The sequence below is a fragment of the Cricetulus griseus genome, assembly GCF_003668045.3.
Source record: "Cricetulus griseus strain 17A/GY chromosome 1 unlocalized genomic scaffold, alternate assembly CriGri-PICRH-1.0 chr1_1, whole genome shotgun sequence".
NCBI classification, from domain to species: domain Eukaryota; kingdom Metazoa; phylum Chordata; class Mammalia; order Rodentia; family Cricetidae; genus Cricetulus; species Cricetulus griseus.
Genome location: NW_023276807.1, coordinates 23,519,147 through 23,538,236, shown reverse-complemented (window position 1 = coordinate 23,538,236; position 19,090 = coordinate 23,519,147). Strand labels below are relative to the sequence as shown.

At 38.4% G+C, this 19,090-nt stretch overlaps 1 protein-coding gene across 8 annotated transcripts in view; it reads right to left on the bottom strand.

Moving 5' to 3' along the window:
- The window catches only part of Rims1 (regulating synaptic membrane exocytosis 1), a 474,432-nt gene that overhangs the window by 285,207 nt on the left and 170,135 nt on the right, over positions 1-19,090 (bottom strand). For 5 of the 8 annotated variants that reach the window (XM_035453142.1, XM_035453143.1, XM_035453144.1 and 2 more), the window contains exon 3: positions 16,324-16,392. The exons of the other annotated variants lie outside the window; for them this stretch is intronic. In XM_035453142.1, the coding sequence (XP_035309033.1) occupies positions 16,324-16,392 (69 nt within the window). The remainder of the gene's footprint in view (positions 1-16,323; positions 16,393-19,090) is intronic. 8 annotated transcript variants of the gene reach the window in all.

The window sequence follows — 19,090 nt, the reverse complement described above, 5'->3', positions numbered from 1 at the left end:
ATACCTGTTACATCTTAGAAACATAGAAAATACTGGTGTACAATCTGCCACATTTTGGATATTCAATAAATCTTAGTTTTTTCCATCACTTTTCTCTTTCGGAAGAATATGGGTTCTTCCTATGAAATAAAATAGTGAAATGCCACATTAATATGGAAGACCTGATTTTGAGTCATGGATTTGTTTCTCACACTATGAAGCCTCTTGGCACCTCTACATCAAGTTCCTCTATTTTTATAAAAGGAATAGAGCTAGGCCACTTAGAGCTATCACTTATTCATTCATAAAATCAATAAATAATGACTGAGCATCTACTACATGCCAAGTGGTTACATAAACACACACAAAAAAACGGAATTCTTTGTTCATAGGAAAATATGTATTCAACTACATCTTAGCAAGTGCTAAGATGTGTTTAAGGAAGGAATGCGCAACAGAGATAGCTCCCAAGGATATGAGGCAAAAAGAAAAAGATGAAAGCCAGTTCTGACAGAGGTAGGAAAGCCTATATAGATAATGGTGAAAGCTTTAGTGCATGTTGGAATCCTGAAGATTAGGAATACACATGCTTTTGACAGCCTTAGGAATAGGATTCCTGGCAGACAGAGCAATGAGGGCAAAACATGGGCAGAACAAAGCTTGGAGAAAGGCAGAAAGGGTAGAGAGGTGAGGAAATGAAGATGAGGTCAGAGACAAATGATGTCAGCAAGGCTGGGAAACTATGGAGACTTTTGATGCTTCTCCTAAGTGGCTTGGAAGCTCACCACAGGGTTTTGAGTGACAAACTGCAATGATGATGTTGAGATCTAAAAAAAAAAGTCCATCTGTTGTGTGGGGGACAGACTACCAGTTAAGTAGACCAGGAGAGATAGGAGCTACAGATTCTTTGAAAGCGTGCTTGTGGTAAAAAGGAGTCTCCAATCGATGGTATATTTAGCTATTGCACCAATGAAAAGAATTATTATAGCACATCTCTGGAGCATACTTGAGCTCTAACCAGTATTAGTTCTGCAACATTAAGCAAGTTATTCTAACTCGTTAAATTCTGATGTTATGGACTGTTATGTTTGTCCCTCCCAAAAGCTGTATGCTTATTCTCCAATGTTACAGTGCTTGGAGAGAGAGCATTTGGGTGGTAATTAGGTTTAGAGGATGTCGGATCTGAGCATCCCCCCCACCTTGGTGGGATGAGTATCATATAACACAAAGAGAAACCAGGATTCTGTTTCTCCACTATGCAAAGACATGATGGAAAGCCAGATGAGCTCTCTCCAAGCTACAAATAGAACTATCACCAGGATACAAAGATGGTAGGTTCCTTATTCTTACAATTTTGATCTCAGATTCTGGGAGTTCCAGAACTAGGAAATAGATGGTAATTTGTTATGGAACCCTTGAGATAATGTCCTGAGTCCCCTCATCTGTGAAATGGCAGTGATAATGCTATTATTATATATTTAAATGGAACAAGCCAAGTGACAGGCTTAGCACAGTGTCTAACAGGTGTGTTCAACCTGCAGCCTGTAAATAACATGCACCCCAGTATGACTGTTACATAATAAAAGTGTACACTAAAACTTCAAGTCACAGTGTTAGCAGGCTGTTCTGCCTTGAGAGCATATTTTAAATGATGAATGAACAAACAGGTCATACACTTACAAGGAAATCATGTAAATAATTATAAAAACTAATCTTACTGACATTATAACATTAAAGAGTAAGCAAAATTAATTTGAGTTTTTCCAAACTACTAGTGGTTTCTTTCTTTCTTGCAAAAAGCTCTTAATTTCCTATCGCTCCTCCCCTATTTTAAAAGTCTAATCTCAAAGACTTGACCTCAAAGTAAAATTCTGTAAAACACTTTTGATGTGGAGTCAAATTTACATTCCTGGACACATAAGAGAGAACAATACATTAAGAAAAACATGGAGTCGGTTTTGATTTTATGAGTCAATGCAACTTCATGAATATAGCAATATTTATAGATTCATAGAGTTAACAGAAGAGTGAACCGTATTCCAGAGAAGTCAAGCACATGCAAAGGGGGAGAGCTGAGTATACTTGGGCCACTCCCTGACTGGTAGAACAGTGGGTTCTGTATGATTGATAGGGAAAGGCACTCCTTTCAGATGGTCATTTGATCTGGACACCAGAGTTAACGTGCTTTCCTGGTGAAATTAAATATGGGAATGTTTTTAACAGTGAGGAGGAGCAATCAGATGCTCAGGTTTAAATTTCATATGGGAGAAAAATGGTTGAGAACTAAGTCTGATATGTGGTTTGCAGTTCAAAATCCATCATTTGGCATGGGATGCATTTTTATCTCCCATTTGTAATTTGAATTCATCTCAGTAGAAAATTCATGTTGCATTCAGTGTTTTGCTCTTTATTCTGCTAGCAATGAATCTCAGTTTTAACCTTCAAGTATTTGTTCTGATTTCGTTGAGATAAGTGCTTAGCTCTAGCAAGGACATAATTTGCATTTTATTTGTATGAAGAACCAATACTGATTCACACAACAAGAGACATCTAGAGTGACAAGAGCAGGGACACAAAGGATGAGATTTCCAGTTTAAATTATGCAGGTGCTAAAACACAAAAACAAAACAGACACTGGGTGACAAAAATGTAAACGCAATTCTCGAAAGCAGCCCAGGTTTAGAGAGGCACTGCAGAGTATTTCATGGCTTTTTCTTTATAGACGGGACTCTTAAATACCCTTTTGAAAACCAAAAAAAGATATTTCCATCTTGATTTTTGCACTCCGTAAGTGTTCAAACTATAGCTACTACCTTATACTTCTCAAGGTAAGATGTAACAGCAACAACAAAAATGAACTGTTTGGCTTCTGAAGTCTGATCAGCATGAGTGCTTTGTCTATTTTATACAGTGGTAGAACAATGTATATGTACAGTATTTGTTGAATGGATGTTAGTAAGCCTTTAAATGGGATGAAGATAGACCAAGAAATTTTCAGTAATCCATTTTCTAAGGAATTGCTCAGAAATTGAGCTACTGCACAAGGGCGTTGACATTGATTTTTCCATTACTGGACCAGGAGTTCCTTCAGGGCAGGAATTCTGTTCTTCATCTCTGTAACCCCTTTTTACCTTGCTTCAAGTTGTGGCTTCTGACAGTAGATCTTCCTTCAGTGCTGCATAAATAATGGATGAGAGTTGCTCATGCAAGTATTTCTTTTCTCTCCATCTAGTGTCTACTCTCCTGATACTCACATTTCTCTCATTATTTGGGATGCCTTTGCCTTATCTCTACCCTCAAATTTAAGTCATTCCTTTAAGCTCTGTGTAGACTCTAACGTCTTCCCATAACTAGTGATACCCATCTTTTCAATGATGACAGAATTTGACTTCACACATCATACACCCTGGCATATTATGTATTGATATATTGTGTGCAAACTTCCTTTGTCCCTTCCCAGAAAGGGTCTCTTTGCATCTTTCACCATAAGACTAAAAACAAGACTCTGCAAATAGCTGATGCTAAATAAATATTAAAATGTGTGCACACCTGAATTTATTACACGTTATATTGAGAGAGATGTATTTATATCAGCAACACCATAACTGGAATTTTGTTTAACTCTTCAGATGGCTTCCTGGAAGTTATAAGGGTATCTTTTAAGGCACACAATTCTACTATTTATAGTCATTACTGTGGGCATTTTCATATCAAGTCTAGTGTCACTATGTTCTCAATCTCTATAAATGGCTATAACCTTTTGGCTCATTTAAAATAAACTGAATCCTTTGTCCACATGACATTCATCCAAATAGCTGAAAACTGTTCCTTGCTGTAACCCCTCCAAATCTTCTTTTCCTTCAGGCTAAGTCATTTGTCATTTGGCATGATTTCATGTCCCTTTGCCATCCTGATAGTCTCTCTAAAAATGCTTCAGATATCTCTTCCATTCTGAAAGTAGGACAGCCTGAACTGGAATAAATTATTAAAGTGCATTCTTACTACTCTACATCTTATATAGCATATTTCTGTTGATAACTCTATATCACATTAGCTTTTGTTAGCCAGAATGATACAATGGACATCTACTTGAACTTACTAGCCACTAAATCCTTTATACCATTTTTCAGAGTTCTAAAAACTAGATTGCTCATAATTGCAAGGCTGTCTTATTTGGATCACCATATACAACAGTGTTATCTTCCTTGTCACATCTTACCTTGGGAGATATTACCCACCTCTTCATACTGGCAAGATTGTTTATAATGACTGTGAAAACCTCAGTTAATTCTTAGCAAAAATATGTTGTGAAACTATAGTGAATATTTCCTTATGACAAGGAAACAGAAACTTCTGTTAAGGATGAACTTATAAAAGTTTTATGGTTTGTAGGCTATTATTTCTTCCTCTTATGATCTGCCATTGTCACAGGAAGGCAGTCACTTTCCCACAAAACAAATGAGGGCAGCCCTATTCCAATAAACTCACTTGAACACAATGAAATGTAAAATGCATGTAACTTTCAGGATAAAAAGTGTTATCCTATCATTGATTTTCTACAATCATTTCAAAATATAAAAGTGGTCCATGTCCCACAAGCTACACAAGCCAGGTCGTTGGCTGGATTTACCCCATCAGCCACAATGTGCTGACTCTAAGTTATTACCAAGTTGTAAACTATGTCATAGGTCCTTGGTGTGTATTAAGAAATCTATCTTATTCTCAATCCTTCACAATCAGGCCTTGGCAGGAAAATTGACTAAGAAATGTTAAAATGTGAATGCTGAGTATTAATCCCCCAAAACTAGTTCAGTGGTTCAGGTGTCTCATAAATGTTAATCTTTTTCATGTTTCTTACCTACAGCACAAATTCTCGAACTGGGTATTTTTGGTAACAAAAAAATTCTACATTTCTTTCAAAGAACACCTTTACTGCTTTTATAATTAAGTACTGAGAACATGATGAGTAAGATATGCACTTGCCCTAATGCACTTTTCCATGGAATTGTACTGAGGTGAAATAGATTTATAAGAACATCCTTCCCTCAATCAATGCTAAACCGTAGGGCTAATACCACAAGATAAAAAATGTCTATCAGTATAAAATTTAGAATAATCATGCTGGACAGTGGTGTCACACACCTTTAATCCCAGCACCTGGGAGGCAGAGGCAGGAGGATCTATGTGATTTTGAGACCAGACTTATCTCCAGAGTTCTAGGACAGGCAAAGCTACTTGGAGAAACATTGGCTCAAAAAAAACCAAAAGATACAACAACAACCCCCATCCCCAAATCAAAACAAAAAATAATCCTCTATATTCTGCATTCCTACCTTGACAAAACACACATCAAAGTAGTCAACTTTGAATGGAAAACAGAAACAAGAATATTTGGATTCTGAAAGCTTCTGATCTGAGGATGATATTTTCAACTATGCCTTAATTTATTGTGCTAAGCACAGAAAGATTCAGTACACTGAAGTTATATGTTAAGTTGTTTTATTAAACAATTACTTTATTGAGTAAACAATGTCCAATGTGTACTTTATGTCAGGAATGACTATAGACACCAGAGATATGCTAGATGTAATAAAATCCTTAAATTTAAGGGATACACATTAGGAAAGAGTATGTAAAATAATAAACATATTGCATAACAAACAATAAAATCTAGAGTTGCAAAGAATGTGGTTGGAGCACCACTGGGTATGTAGGAGGGCTTTTATATATAAATTATCCTTAAAATATTGACTTTTACCCTTACATAAGCAAATGAATTATACCAGAGAAGCAATTAGAGTAGGCAGTAAATCATAGAAATATCTTTAGGGGAAAACCCCAAACATAGGGAAAGGTTAGTGTAAAACTTTTCTGTCTCTTTGGCAAATACAAGATGAATGTAGCTGGTTACCTGCAAGGCTAGCTCTGTAGAGCACATCACTGATGGTAAAGTACATGGATTTCATTACTGCTGAGATGGGATTTAAACAGGGTATCTAATTGGAGGAAAGCATGTATGAAAGACAAAATCAAAAGACAAACAAAACAAAAACAAACATCAATTTGGGTCAAAAGTCAGGTCAGAGAAACCAAAGAAGAATTTCCTAGGTGAATTGGCTGTTACCCAGGAATATAAAAATAAATTCAGGATTTATTAAAAATAGAACTCACTGAATTTAATATATCATTTAATGCAAAACATGGATGCAAGAGAAGATAGAAGAATGACTCATACAATACTGAACTCAGCATCAGGGTAAATTACGGATATTGGAAAGTCAAGAGCGAAGTTTACATTGAAAGAGGAAATTCAAGACAGGCATTGAGAATATGTTAGGTTTGTGATGCCTACTAGATCTCTAAAAGGAGATTTTGAATAAGCAATTATGTGTGACAACTGGTACCTCAAACAATCAGGCATATATATTTAAATTTGATTTAATGTTTATATTGTTCTAAGATTTAAGAACGATCCATTACAAAAAAGGAAACAGCACTAGAAAAACAAAATGACTTTTTTTTTCTTTTCGGAATGCAGAGACAGACTTTATTAAAAAAAAAAAGAGAAGGATCTAAATAGCTTATGTATGATTAGCTTCATTCACATATAAGTTAGCTGATTGGATAAATCTGTGTATAGTTAGTGGCTGAGAATACATGATGTTAAGACAATCTTGGGTGTCGACTGGTATCTAAGCAGAGAGAGAGAGAGAGAGAGAGAGAGAGAGAGAGAGAGAGAGAGAGAGAGAGAGAGAGAGAGAGAGAGAGAGAGAGAGAGATTAATTTTACAGCCACTGAAATGTTAAGAAAAATGTCACCATCCAGAGTGCCTGATAGGCTGCATCTGCCAGGAGGATACCTAGAAAAAACTGAAGCTAATTAAAGAAGCCAAATACTGTTATCTTGGGAAACTGCAGACTTAAAGGGAACACCGCAGTCTATAAATATGCAAGACGACAATGAATCATTTCTTGCTCTTCTGTGTATCTCAACCACACCCAAATGGAGCTGTCTGTGTACTTAAGGCAACCTTATCTGAGTCTCTCCGTGGCTTACACCAGCATGTGCAAAGTTGGCCTTCAGAATAAAATTATTTCTTGTTCCTCTACACAAGCCTGGACTATTTCCAGCACAATGTAAATCCAGTTGGATTTATCAATATCAGCACCAGCCCCCCTCAGCAAGCTCCCATTCCATTGTTTCTTGTGAGCATCACTTCTGATTCCTACTCAGCAAGTACTTAGTTATGAATAGCTATAAATACCTGTGATGTTTGGAAGCATAATGTCTTCACTCAGATAACCTCTGTGTAGGTTCAGTTACTTAGCCCTTGTGGTCAAATGAGCATCATACTTTCTATATTATATGCCATACACAAAGACACATGGAGCACCGAATCCTCTTCAAAAGGTGGATAAGAGCATTAATTCAAATAAGATTAAATTCCTGAAAAGTCCATAGAACAACAATAAATTTGGAGGCTGGGTGGTGGTGCCACATGCCTTTAATCCCCGCACTCAGGATCTCTGATTTCAAGTCCACCCTGGTCTAGAGAGCAATTTCCAGGACAGACTCCAAAGCTATAGAGAAACCCTGTCTTGAATAACAAAAGACAAACAAGCAAATAAATAAAAAAGGGGTGTAAATTTTGGAATCTAATGACTGTGGACCACCTAGGCCCTCTGCATTTGTTTGGTTGTTGTATAGCTTAGTCTGTTTGTAAGGCTCCTTGCAGTGAGAACAGGACCTGTCCCTGAAGCTTAGATGGCATTTGTGAACTTGATCCCCTTGCTATATCACTCCACCCATCCTTGAGGCAGGGAGGAGGAACTTGGTCTTGCCTCAACTTGTGTCATGCTTTGTTCAAATCCACGGGAGGCTGGTAGGCTGGGAGGCCTGCTCCTTCTTGAATGGAGACTAAGGAGGAGTGGATGGGGAGTGTGGTAGATGGGGCAGGGGGAGTTGAAGTCGGTAAGTAAAATAAATGAAAATTATTAATAAAATAGGAAGAGTAAACTGTCTATGAATATGTGACATTATTTTATTATTGTTGTTTCTATGTGTGTTTAGATTTCTGGATTTTGTCTCTCTTTTCTAGAAAAGAATAAAACAAGAGAAAGACAAAAATGTATTGACCCACTGATCAGAGCACTTCTCAACTGTCATCAGAGAAGCTTCTTCCTGCAGTAGATGCCAATTAACACAGACCCCCAATTAGTCCTTGAGCAGAGAATGGGAGGCTGTGGAGAACTAAGCCGTACTAGGGACATCTTATATCATCCCCCATCCTTTCAAGACTCAGGGATCATCATGGAAGAGGGAAGGGAGGGACTGTGAAAGACTGAGGTGCTTCAAGGGCACTGTTTTCCAGACAACAGGGAGGCTGCACAAATGAATTCACAGCAGTTGTGTCAGACATATGCACATATGTGTATAAGACATATGCACATTCAAGTTAAACAAATTCCATTATGGAGGATGGGAGGTAAGACATACAGTCACACCACTACCTGAGGAGCCATTGGCATTTGATAACTGCCGGAAGTGTGCCTTATAATGGTTGAGTAGACTTCAAAGCAGGCCTCATACCTAAGTAGTTAGCACAAATTAGACTTTATAGGTTTAAAGAATAGGAGGAAAAAGAAATGGAGGAAGAGGAGGAGGAGGAGGAGGAGGAGGAGGAGGAGGGGGAGGAGGAGGAGGAAGGGGCAGGAGGAAACTCAAAGTTGGGGAGGTTGTTAGGAGGTGAGAATAGAAAGGATAGATCTGAAATAAGTTGGGTGGGGTGAATATAATCAAAATTCATTGTATAAGATTCTCCAGAGTTAAATATTATACAATGTTTTAGAATTAACATTAGAAAAAACACTTTTGAAATACAGTCCAAAGGGATTTTAAGACAGGTCTCATAATTTGTGTTGATAAAATAAAGCAACACTGGTATTTTTCCTGTTATATCAGTATGTTTTGTGGATATGATGATGCAACATTTCATGTAATAATCGTTCCTTCTGACAATTTACTGGCCATCTTGGGTGGTGATAAGATATGAGCTTTAGCAAGAGTTTGATACTAATTCAATACCATAAAGCCATTCTCAGGCTCAGGCTGGGCCTTTCACTACAAACTGCCCTTTAAAGACCAATAATTGGGAATAGATCATATTACCAGATTAAAAATATAAATAGGTATTTAAACAAGATCTGAAATAAATATCCTTACAATAGTCTTCTCACATATATACTGGAATAGTAAAACTTAAAAAAAGTGACAGTAGTATTAGATGACATATACCACATGTGTTCCACCAAACACATATCTACAAAAGGCATTTACTAGTGGAAACAGGAACATAACACCGGCTTTAAATGTCTAAACAGTTGCCTTAAACAAATTCATCATTTTAACTTTCTTTCAAACAAAACTTCCTACCTTTAAACAACAGACTCCTAGGTGGTCCTATAGAGTCCAGCCTGCCTTGATATCGCATTGAGCATATCCTCAGACACACATGCATACATGCGTATGTGCACACATATAATTTATCACCCAGAGAAGGAAACTAAGTTCAGCATCTTTGTTTGCCATCATCTTGTATTTACAACTTCTTCCCCAGGAGATGCATCCTTCCCTTCATAGAAACCAATGTTGTTTTCTTCCCTCTCTGCTTCCACCCCCCTCTGCTTCCCACCTTGCTTCCCTATTTTCCTCAGCCCCTTCTTCCTTTCCTCTACCCATCTGTCCTCGTCACTCCGTCCATTTATCTATTTGCTTCCCCCCTCTCCTTTCTATCGTCCCCACTGTCCTCCCTTCCTTTCTTTCCCCTTTTCCTCTCCCCCTTTTCTTCCCTGCCACCTCTGCATTCACCCTATGCCCCTCATCTCTATGTCTGCCTCTGTCTCTGTCTCTGTCTCTCCCTCCCTCCCTCCCTCCCTCCCTCCCTCCCTCCCTCCCTCCCTCCCTCCCTCCCTCCCTCCCTCTCTCTCTCTCTCTCTCTCTCTCTCTCTCTCTCTCTCTCTCTGTGTGTGTGTGTGTACTTGTATGTGACCGTATGCATGTAGGTACCTGTTGAGGCCAGAGGTGATCATATCATGGAACTAGTTCCAGGCAGGTGAGAACCACCAGACTTGAGTGCTGAGAGCCAATTTCCCTCCTCTGGCAGAGCAGCAAACACCTTTAAGCACTAGGCCGCCTCTCCTTCACGGAGCTTCACCTCTTTATGAGAGTTTTCTAACCTCTTCCTATATTTCTATGACTACCCCAGAGCAACAGTGGTTGCAAGATCAACTCCCTGGGGTCCTTGCTCTTAGTTTCCTATCTGGACTCTGAAGCACTTTTAACAGGCTTGAAATAGGGTGCAATTTGTGCCATCACAGTGAGATGGCAGTGGCCTTGAAGGAACAAGCAAACGATGGGGACCGTGAAAGATCACATGGGAGGAAATGCCACATAGACATTTGCTTGATGAAGTAGCCAAGAGAATGAAGAGTCTCCTGAGAAGACAGAGAGGGTGGTGCAAAAGTCAAAACCTGCAGACAGTTGAGAGAGTGGAAGAAATTCAAGATGGCCAACCAGTATCTGTCAGAGGGACAGAGCCAATGACAAAGAATTTTGCTTTAAGAATTAAACCTCCGGTCCTACCATTTACATGCTATTTAGATGAGATTTGGAGCTTAGTATTGGTGCAGAAAAGGATTAATATTTAGAGGTTTAAGAATGGTGTGTCTGACTCAGGCAGTGGTGGCACACACCTTTAATCCCAGCACTCAGGAGGTGGATGCAAGCAGATCTTTGTGAGTTCAATGTCTGCCTGGTCTGCAAAGCCACACAAAGAAACCCTGTCTCAAAAACAAACAAACAAAAAGACCAGCATGCCTGCACTTTATATCTGAGAAGGTAATAGATTCAAGTGACCAAAGGGTATGGGCTAACTTAGGTCCTTTCAAAACTTCCTATTTTTGGTCCCAATCTCAGAATCAGACCATGTTTGGGACATAGCATCTTTTGAAATATATATTTTTATTAATTTCCATAGAGGTAATCAGAACTTTGGGCAAATAAAATTCTGTTCTTCACTATTTGTTACAGCACTCATGAAAAACTCATCCTGATTATACATCTTAAAATGAAACCAATAAAAATGAATACAAAGATGATATCTGAGAAATAGTCAATGGCTGAGTTATAAAAACACACATTAAAAATGTGCACATGGCTATGAAGGCCAGAAGCGAGCTCAAGTTTCAGGTCACTGTGAACCCCTTGACTTCAGTGCTGGGAGCTGAACTCTTGTCCTGTCCAAGAGCAGCAAATGCTCTTAACTACTGAGCCATCTCTCCAGTCCAAGCCTGCTCTTGGTTTGTGACTTGCTTTGTGTGTGTTGAGCACAGTTTTGATCACATGCTTTCTTACTGAGCTTTAGCAGATGAGTTTCAAGCTTTACTTATTGTTATAGGTACTATCACAGACACTGCCTTCATGCCTTTCATATTTCCTTCCTTTAAATTCAGTGTGGTCAGAGATGGTTTGGGGTATGGGTGGCACTAGGGAAATTCCCAGGGATCCACAAGGATGATCCCAACTAAGAATATAAGCAAGGGTGGAGAGACTACCTTAAATGCCTTTCTCCTATAATGAGATGGATGACTACCTTAAATGCTGTCATAAAGCCTTCATCCAGTAGCTGATGGAAGCAGAAGCAGACACCTACAGCTAAACACTGAGCCAAACTCTAGGAATCCACTTGTAGAGAGAGAGGAGTGATGAGCAAAGTGGTCAAGACCATGTTGGGGAAACCCACAGAAACAGCTGACCTGAATTACCAACTCCAGAATGAGAGAGCTGGGAAACCTTCATAAGACAGAAAGAGGCCCCCTGAAAGTGGGTATCAGTTGGGGGGCTTGGGAAGTCTATGGAGCCACTGGCAGTAGAACCAGTATTTATCCCTAATGCATGCAATATGGCTTTTTGGATCCCATTCCCTATGGAGGGATGCCTTGCTTAGTCTAGATACAGTGGGCAGGGACTCTGTCCTGCCCCAAACGATGTGACAGACTTTGATGATTCCCCATGGGAGGCCTTAACCTCTCTGAGGAGTGGATCAGAGGTGGAATGGGGAGATGGTGGGGGGCATAGGAGGACAGGGGGAGGGGGAGAGAAACAGAAATTGGTATGTAAAATAAGATTGTTTTAAAAATAAAAAATTAATTACAGAAAAAAGTTCATTGTGGCCCATTTCCAACCCCCACCACCACTTTGCAGGTCTCTGGCTCATAGCTTTCGCTACCCATGGAAGACTGTTTGCCTGAAGATTTATGAAGTAAGGGAATCAATAGTCCCTCCACTAGGACTGGTGGGAGTTTATAAACATATACTTCTACAGGCTTTCTGTTGTAGAGGGATAACTGAGGACTGGTTTTCACTCTTTTCCCCAGGTTTCTTTACTGGAATAAAGTATCTCAGGCTTTGTCTCCTTTCCCTTACCAGTGCCATGCACTGTAGTAGGGCCCCCAGGGAAAGTATGTTGGAATTCTACTGTGCAGTACCAAATAGAATATTCCTTGAAAGTGTAGCCTTTGTAGACTAATCAAGATAAATGAGAGTGCAGGAGTGGGTTTTAATCCATTATGACTCTTAAACAGGGGATAAATTTAGCCACAGAGGCAACAGATACAGAGAGAAGGTGTGAAGACACACAGGAGAACATCTCGTGAAGGCAGAGACTGGAGAGCTTCATCTCCAAGGCAAGGGACAGGTGGGACCAACAGACGCTAGAAAAGTCTCCCTGGAGCCTGCACTAGAGCATGGTGCTGTGGCTGCCTTCATGTCTGACTCCCAGCCAGTTTCACTAGGAAACAAATGATTTACTATTGCTCTGAGGCACATAATCTTTGGTATGCTTTAAGGTTACCCCTCCGCCACTTAAAAAGCATATTTCTTCGTTATCTTTCTCTCAGTTCCTTTGCCTTTCCAATAAACCAAGTGTACTTGAACTACTTTAACTTTGTTCCTCCTCCTCCTCTTCTCCTTCCACAACAGGATTTCTCTCTGTAGTCCAAGCTGGCCTTCACCTTGCTATCCTTTGGCTTCCACTGAATTTACACTAACATAGCATCATTCACTGGGGCCAAATGTACTTAAACTTGTATTTCAGATTCTTACATGACTAAAACAAAATACATTTTTCCTGATAGATTTTGAGGTCCTTTTAAAGAATTAATCAACATTCTGCTGTTTTCTGTGTTTTAAATTTTATTTCATCATTTTATGTGTGTGCACGCATCTCCATATATATTTGTATATTAGATGCATTGCCGGATGCCCAAAGAGGCCAGGAGAGGGCATCAGATCCCCTGAGACTGGAGTCATAGACGGTTGTGAGTAGCCATGTGAATTCTCATGTTCATTTCTGGGTCCTCTGGAAAAGCAGCCAGTACTCTTAACTGCTGAGCCATTTCTCCAGCCTTGTTTGCTGTTTTTAATGTGATAAAGAGTCAAATGTTCTTTGTGGTTTTGGAAAGAATGGGGTGGGAGAAAAGGGAAGACATAATAAAAAAAATAATGAGGCAAAGACTGTGAAGACACATGCAGCTGATCACATGTAAGCAGGTAAATGAAAAACAAATCTAGACCAAACAGAGAATCTGATATGTGGGAAAGATCAATTTATGGCTGTGTCATGGGATCAGTATTGGCTCACTTCTCCTTTTAACTTTTTAATAAAATATGAAATATTACTAAGATATGAATAGAACAAACCGAGACAAATAAACCTTTCTGCGTGTTTTAAAATAGTTTAAGAGCACAAGTTTTAAATACTACTCATTGTAAGCAACAACCCCACTGTAATAGTCTGTTGAGGGATTTAAAGGACCAAATCAGGATGCTACTCCTACCCTAGGTAAAGCTCAAGTACAAGCTGAATCTACAGCTTCTGCCAACACAGCTCAACTCAATAACCATATTTATGCACATTTTAATGAATATAAGAATGCAGTTTTTGCCTTTTAAAACAAAGATTCCCTCCAGGAGAAGAATGAAGATGCTATCATGTTGTAAATATCTTCTAGAATTACTGACAATAAATTTAAAATATTAAAAGAGAAAAATAGTTTGACTTGAGGTTGATGAATGGATGTACTGAGCTCCTTTGTCAACTTCTTATTTTGTAGTTTGCTACTCTGTCTGAAACGCTGGAACAGATTACCAGGAAAACGAGAGGTGCATCCAGGACTATTCTTGTGTTTCTCCCACCACTTATTTGGCTACATCCAGACACAAGTTTGAGAAGAGAGAGAAGAAAAGTGAGAGAGGGTCAGAGTGGTCAGTGCTGACTGTGCAGGGCAGCGGAGTAAATGCTGCCACCCAGAAAAAAAGGGCAGCAGCAGTTTCCTACTGGACATAAGTCACCAGCCCATACTTGAAATTTTACTTCGTAGTACTGGGCATCAAACCCAAGGCATTACAGAAGCTCAGCAACTGTTCTACCAGGGATCTACAACCACTCCAAGGCCATACATTAAATGTAACAACTGCTAAAGGAAAGTATATCTTTTGATTACTAACAGTAACTAGTGCCCATAGTAGAAATTGTGTAACTAAAATTTACTTGTAGTATTCTTGAAAACTTCTGTGACCTGCAACTTTCCAGTTAAGCCTCACATTTAACCCTTTTAATACCACATCACTTTGGAAGCAATAACTGTTCTTTAAGTTCGTACGTGATACCTCTAAAACACTGATAAATATAAAACACAGTATACCAGAGTTCATTGTGGGGTATTTTATGTTGTTTGTTTTTTTTTTTTAATCTTTTTTTGTTTTTGTTTTTTCTTTTTCATTTTAAGCAGTGAGGCTGCTTAAGAACTAAGCTAAAAACAAGTAAGAAAAATAATGATTAAATGGGGAGGTCAAATATTAGATTATACAAAATGTTCTAGGGTTCTAAATAATTATATACCTCTCAAGATCCAGATTTCAAATGCATCTGCCATGTGCTTAACTAAAATAAAAATGTTATTAAACTAAAAATAAAAAATAAAAATGTATACCCCAGGAGATGTTAATTACATCATATATTTTGGAACAAAGAAGAAAATTTATCATTCAATGAATAATTACTTACTGCCTATTAGATTTATGGAATTGTGCCAAGAGTTCTTGTGATTCAAAGTAAACCATTCTCAGATATCCTGTAGGTAGAGTAATCTTTGCTTGTATGCCATTTCAACATAATATAGTACATATTTAGAGATTTGAAAATTGGAGTTATTTCAGAAGAGAAGATAGTTCAGAGATGATATAATTGACAAACATATCAAACTAAAAGAAGGGAACAGTATTCACACATGAACACAGCAGGAATTTGGAGGGTTAAAAAAGCATCAGAAAGCAAAGATTTGTAAAAGCACACATAGTACTACACCAATAAGCAGCCCTACTTGCCTAAAATAGTGGTACCCAATGGGAGAGAACAAAAAATTAAAGCAAAACACACACAACAGTCAGCATGAGGCCATAAAGACCAGGTCAAGGCCTTGAAAGCTCTGGGCAAGGCTGCATATTTTCAACAAGATCATCGTTAATAATACTGGAAGACTCTGGAAACAAATTAATAAAGCTTTGAACTGGACAGTGACACTATTCTACGTTTATCCTATTCTCCTTCAGCTAATTCAATGTTAGCTTTTAATATATTTAACAATTCTGAACCAATATGATTCAGAAATATTTTATATACACAGTAGAAACATGCCACACTTGCACAGAATTATGAAAAATATGTATATAATCAGTATCAAAAAACAACAAATAGAACCATGTCACGGTAATGTGCCATGCATATACCACACACCTGCCCCCAAAGGTATCCATACACTTAATATTAGAGCTTTTAAGTTAAGAAAAACTGTGTGGGAGGAAACCCATTCAGAATCAGGGTTCCTTTTGCCATCACTGTTATCATATTTAAATGGGTAATAAAATTAAAAGCTCAATTTTAATTCTTTAAACCCTCGGGAGGCCGTTCCCCTCTTCCAGCCAGTTTTAATAATGTAAGTAACAGGTCATATGATAGACATACAGAGAGCAAGTAGTGCTGCTTTGGTAGGTATTTTCTGGTCAAAGTGTAATGTTTCAATACATCTATGAAGCAACACAGACTTCCAGAAGCTCTGCTTTTGTCATAACGTTGCATTTGCAAGACTAGGTGGTTTCTGGACAATACAAGAAACATAGGACTACTCTGAATGGACCCACTGTTTTATGGGCACTCATTCAAGAGGTCATTTGCGGGGGCAAACAAAACTTTAAAAAGCAGACCAAAGCAGGAAGGAGAGGAAATACCAGTTTCTTTCTGGGCCTCCCTCTTCGCTGCTTGGCTTTCTGGGAACACAGACACATCTGAAAATGTTCCTGCAAGGCAAGGGAGAAAAAGACAGACTCAGTCAGCTGGAGAATACCAGGGGCTCAGCAAGCTGCCACATCTGAGCAGGACTGTAAAACGGCTCAACTCTGCTCAGCAAAGCAGGTAGGCAAGACACTTATCACTTACGCATTTCCCATCTGTGATCGCCGAGTCCCCCCGTGGAATTTTACATAAATGACTAAGATAAGGGTCAACTCTGAAAAGATCAGTGCCACAGCCAGGCTGTACTGAATCTTTCTTAGGCCAGTCTGGGAATCCAAAAGTGAGGAGTGAGAAATTTCCAAAGATAAAGTAAGGGAAAGAGCAGTTTCAGGAGTCATGTTCTAAAGTCTTCCTTTATCAATTCTATAGGATCACAACTTAGCTCTACATTTGATTTGCTCCTTATTTCTTAATTATTTCTTTATTTTTCAGAAGGTACTTATTCTGAAGCCCAGGTTGGGATAGAACTCACTATGTACCCCCAAACTGGCCTCAGATTTATGACAATCCTCCTGCTTCAGCCTCTTGAATAGGTGAGTCACCATGAGCAGCTTGACTTTTTTTTTTTTTTTTTTTTTTTTTTTGAGAGAATCAAGGGCTTTCCCCAAGAACACAATATTCGCTATCACAGGAATTAAGTAAGTACCCTGTTAGTCTATAGAAATGAGTTTGGAAGAAATGTTACTTTATTTTCTACAGTTTGTTCAAGCATAGTCAATTCCACACAGATAAAGACACACCTGTGGAGGCCGGGCGATGGTGGCGCACGCCTTTAATTCCAGCACTCGGGAAGCAGAGGCAGGTGGATCTCTATGAGTTTGAGGCCAGCCTGGTCTCCAGAGCGAGTGACAGGATAGGCTCCAAAGCTACACAGAGAAACCCTGTCTCGAGAAACCAAAAAAAAAAAAAAAAAAAAAAAAGACACACCTGTGGGCTTCTACAGTAGGAACAGCCCACTCTTGTGTCTGTCACCTGGCAAGACTAACTACTTATATCTATTCTAGGGTGTTCTTGCTCCAGATTTGCAAGAAACAGTCTCTGTTGGTTTTGGTGTTTGTCATTGCTGGATATATATATGTATATATATGATCTTGGAACCTTTAAATTTTACTAAATAGGTTATGTCTGTAACAGTTGCAGGCCAAAGAATCTGAGTTTACTGAACCCAAACCCTGTAAAAGATTTCTTGCTTGTATATTTACTGGAAAAAAAAAAAGTTCCTTAACACTCGCATGAACTGGAGTTCCAAGACCTCTGTGAACTTTTCAATTTTCACATCCTCCTCTAAAATGTGAGGACTAGATTTAATACTTATTGAAACAGTGCTTTATTTATTATTCCTTAGTTATATTTACAGAATGTGGTAAATATATTCATGTTATAATATATATATATATATATATATATATATATATATATGTATACACACACCACTATCCAATTTGACACTTGACTTTTTGTAGGTATAATTCATTTCCTAATCAAGAGAAGGAAGGGGTTAGAGAGGGTAATGAGAAATGAAAACTACCATAATTCGCCAAAATATGTGTATGAAATCAAAGAATTATAATAAAAACGAACCTAAATTACTTTTAAAAAAGATATTTTATATAAAAGTATTTTATGTTGATGGGTGGGTTACAATTTATTATAAAATACCAAACAAATAATAAAATAAATAATATTAAATAAATAATAAACTGAACAGAATATTTAGTGAATAGCTATATAGAGGTCTTGGCAGGGATAAGCACTTGCCACATAAACCCGACAAGGTTGGATCCCTGGAACTAATACACAAGACCAGAAGATGTGGTCCTCACCTGTGATTGCCTATGGTGAGGAAGGATGTACAGTTGGGAGCATCTCAAGGAAGAAGCTCATGGTTCAGCTACTAGAAACTAGGATGCCATATGGCAACAGAAACAGAAAATACATATATATGCACCTACACATATCTACACACACAAAAATAAATAAATAAATAAATAAATAAAAACCAAAACCAAAAGGCAATGTTTTCACAGACATCTATGTGTTCTTTTCACATGCAACATTAGCCATTGAAGTAAAAAAAAAAAATTCTAGAATTCATTTGTTTTTCATCAGGATTGAAATGTACCTCATTTGAAACCATTAACTGCCTATGTTTTCTAATACTTGATTTTAACTGTCAACTTGTCACACTGTAGAATCTACTGGGAAAAGAGTTTAAATGAAGGGCTATCTATGTCAGATGGGTATGTCTGTTGCTGGACTTTCTTGTCCCACCAGGTCCCACTGCCCTATCAGCCCCAAATAAGCACATGGACGCTATATAGTTATAAAATATTGACCACTGTCTAGGGATTCTTACTGGCTGGCTCTCTCTTAATCATTAACCCATAACTACTAATCTATGCATTTCTACATGGCCTTATCTTACCAGAAAACACCCGAGTGTCCTATCTTCTTGGTCTCTACATGATGTCCTCTAAGGCACCTCTCTCTGCCTACCTTTCCCAGAATTCTCCTTGTCTCCTAGCCCTGCCTATCTTCCTGCCTCTATTGGTCAAACTGTTTATTCAGCAACCAACAAGAGAAGCATATATACAGAAGGATATCCACCATCACATTCTAAGTGTGATCATGATGATTTCATTGATTGATGTGGGAAGTCTCAGCCTAGCATGAATGTCACAATTTTCTGGACTGGCTGAGCCC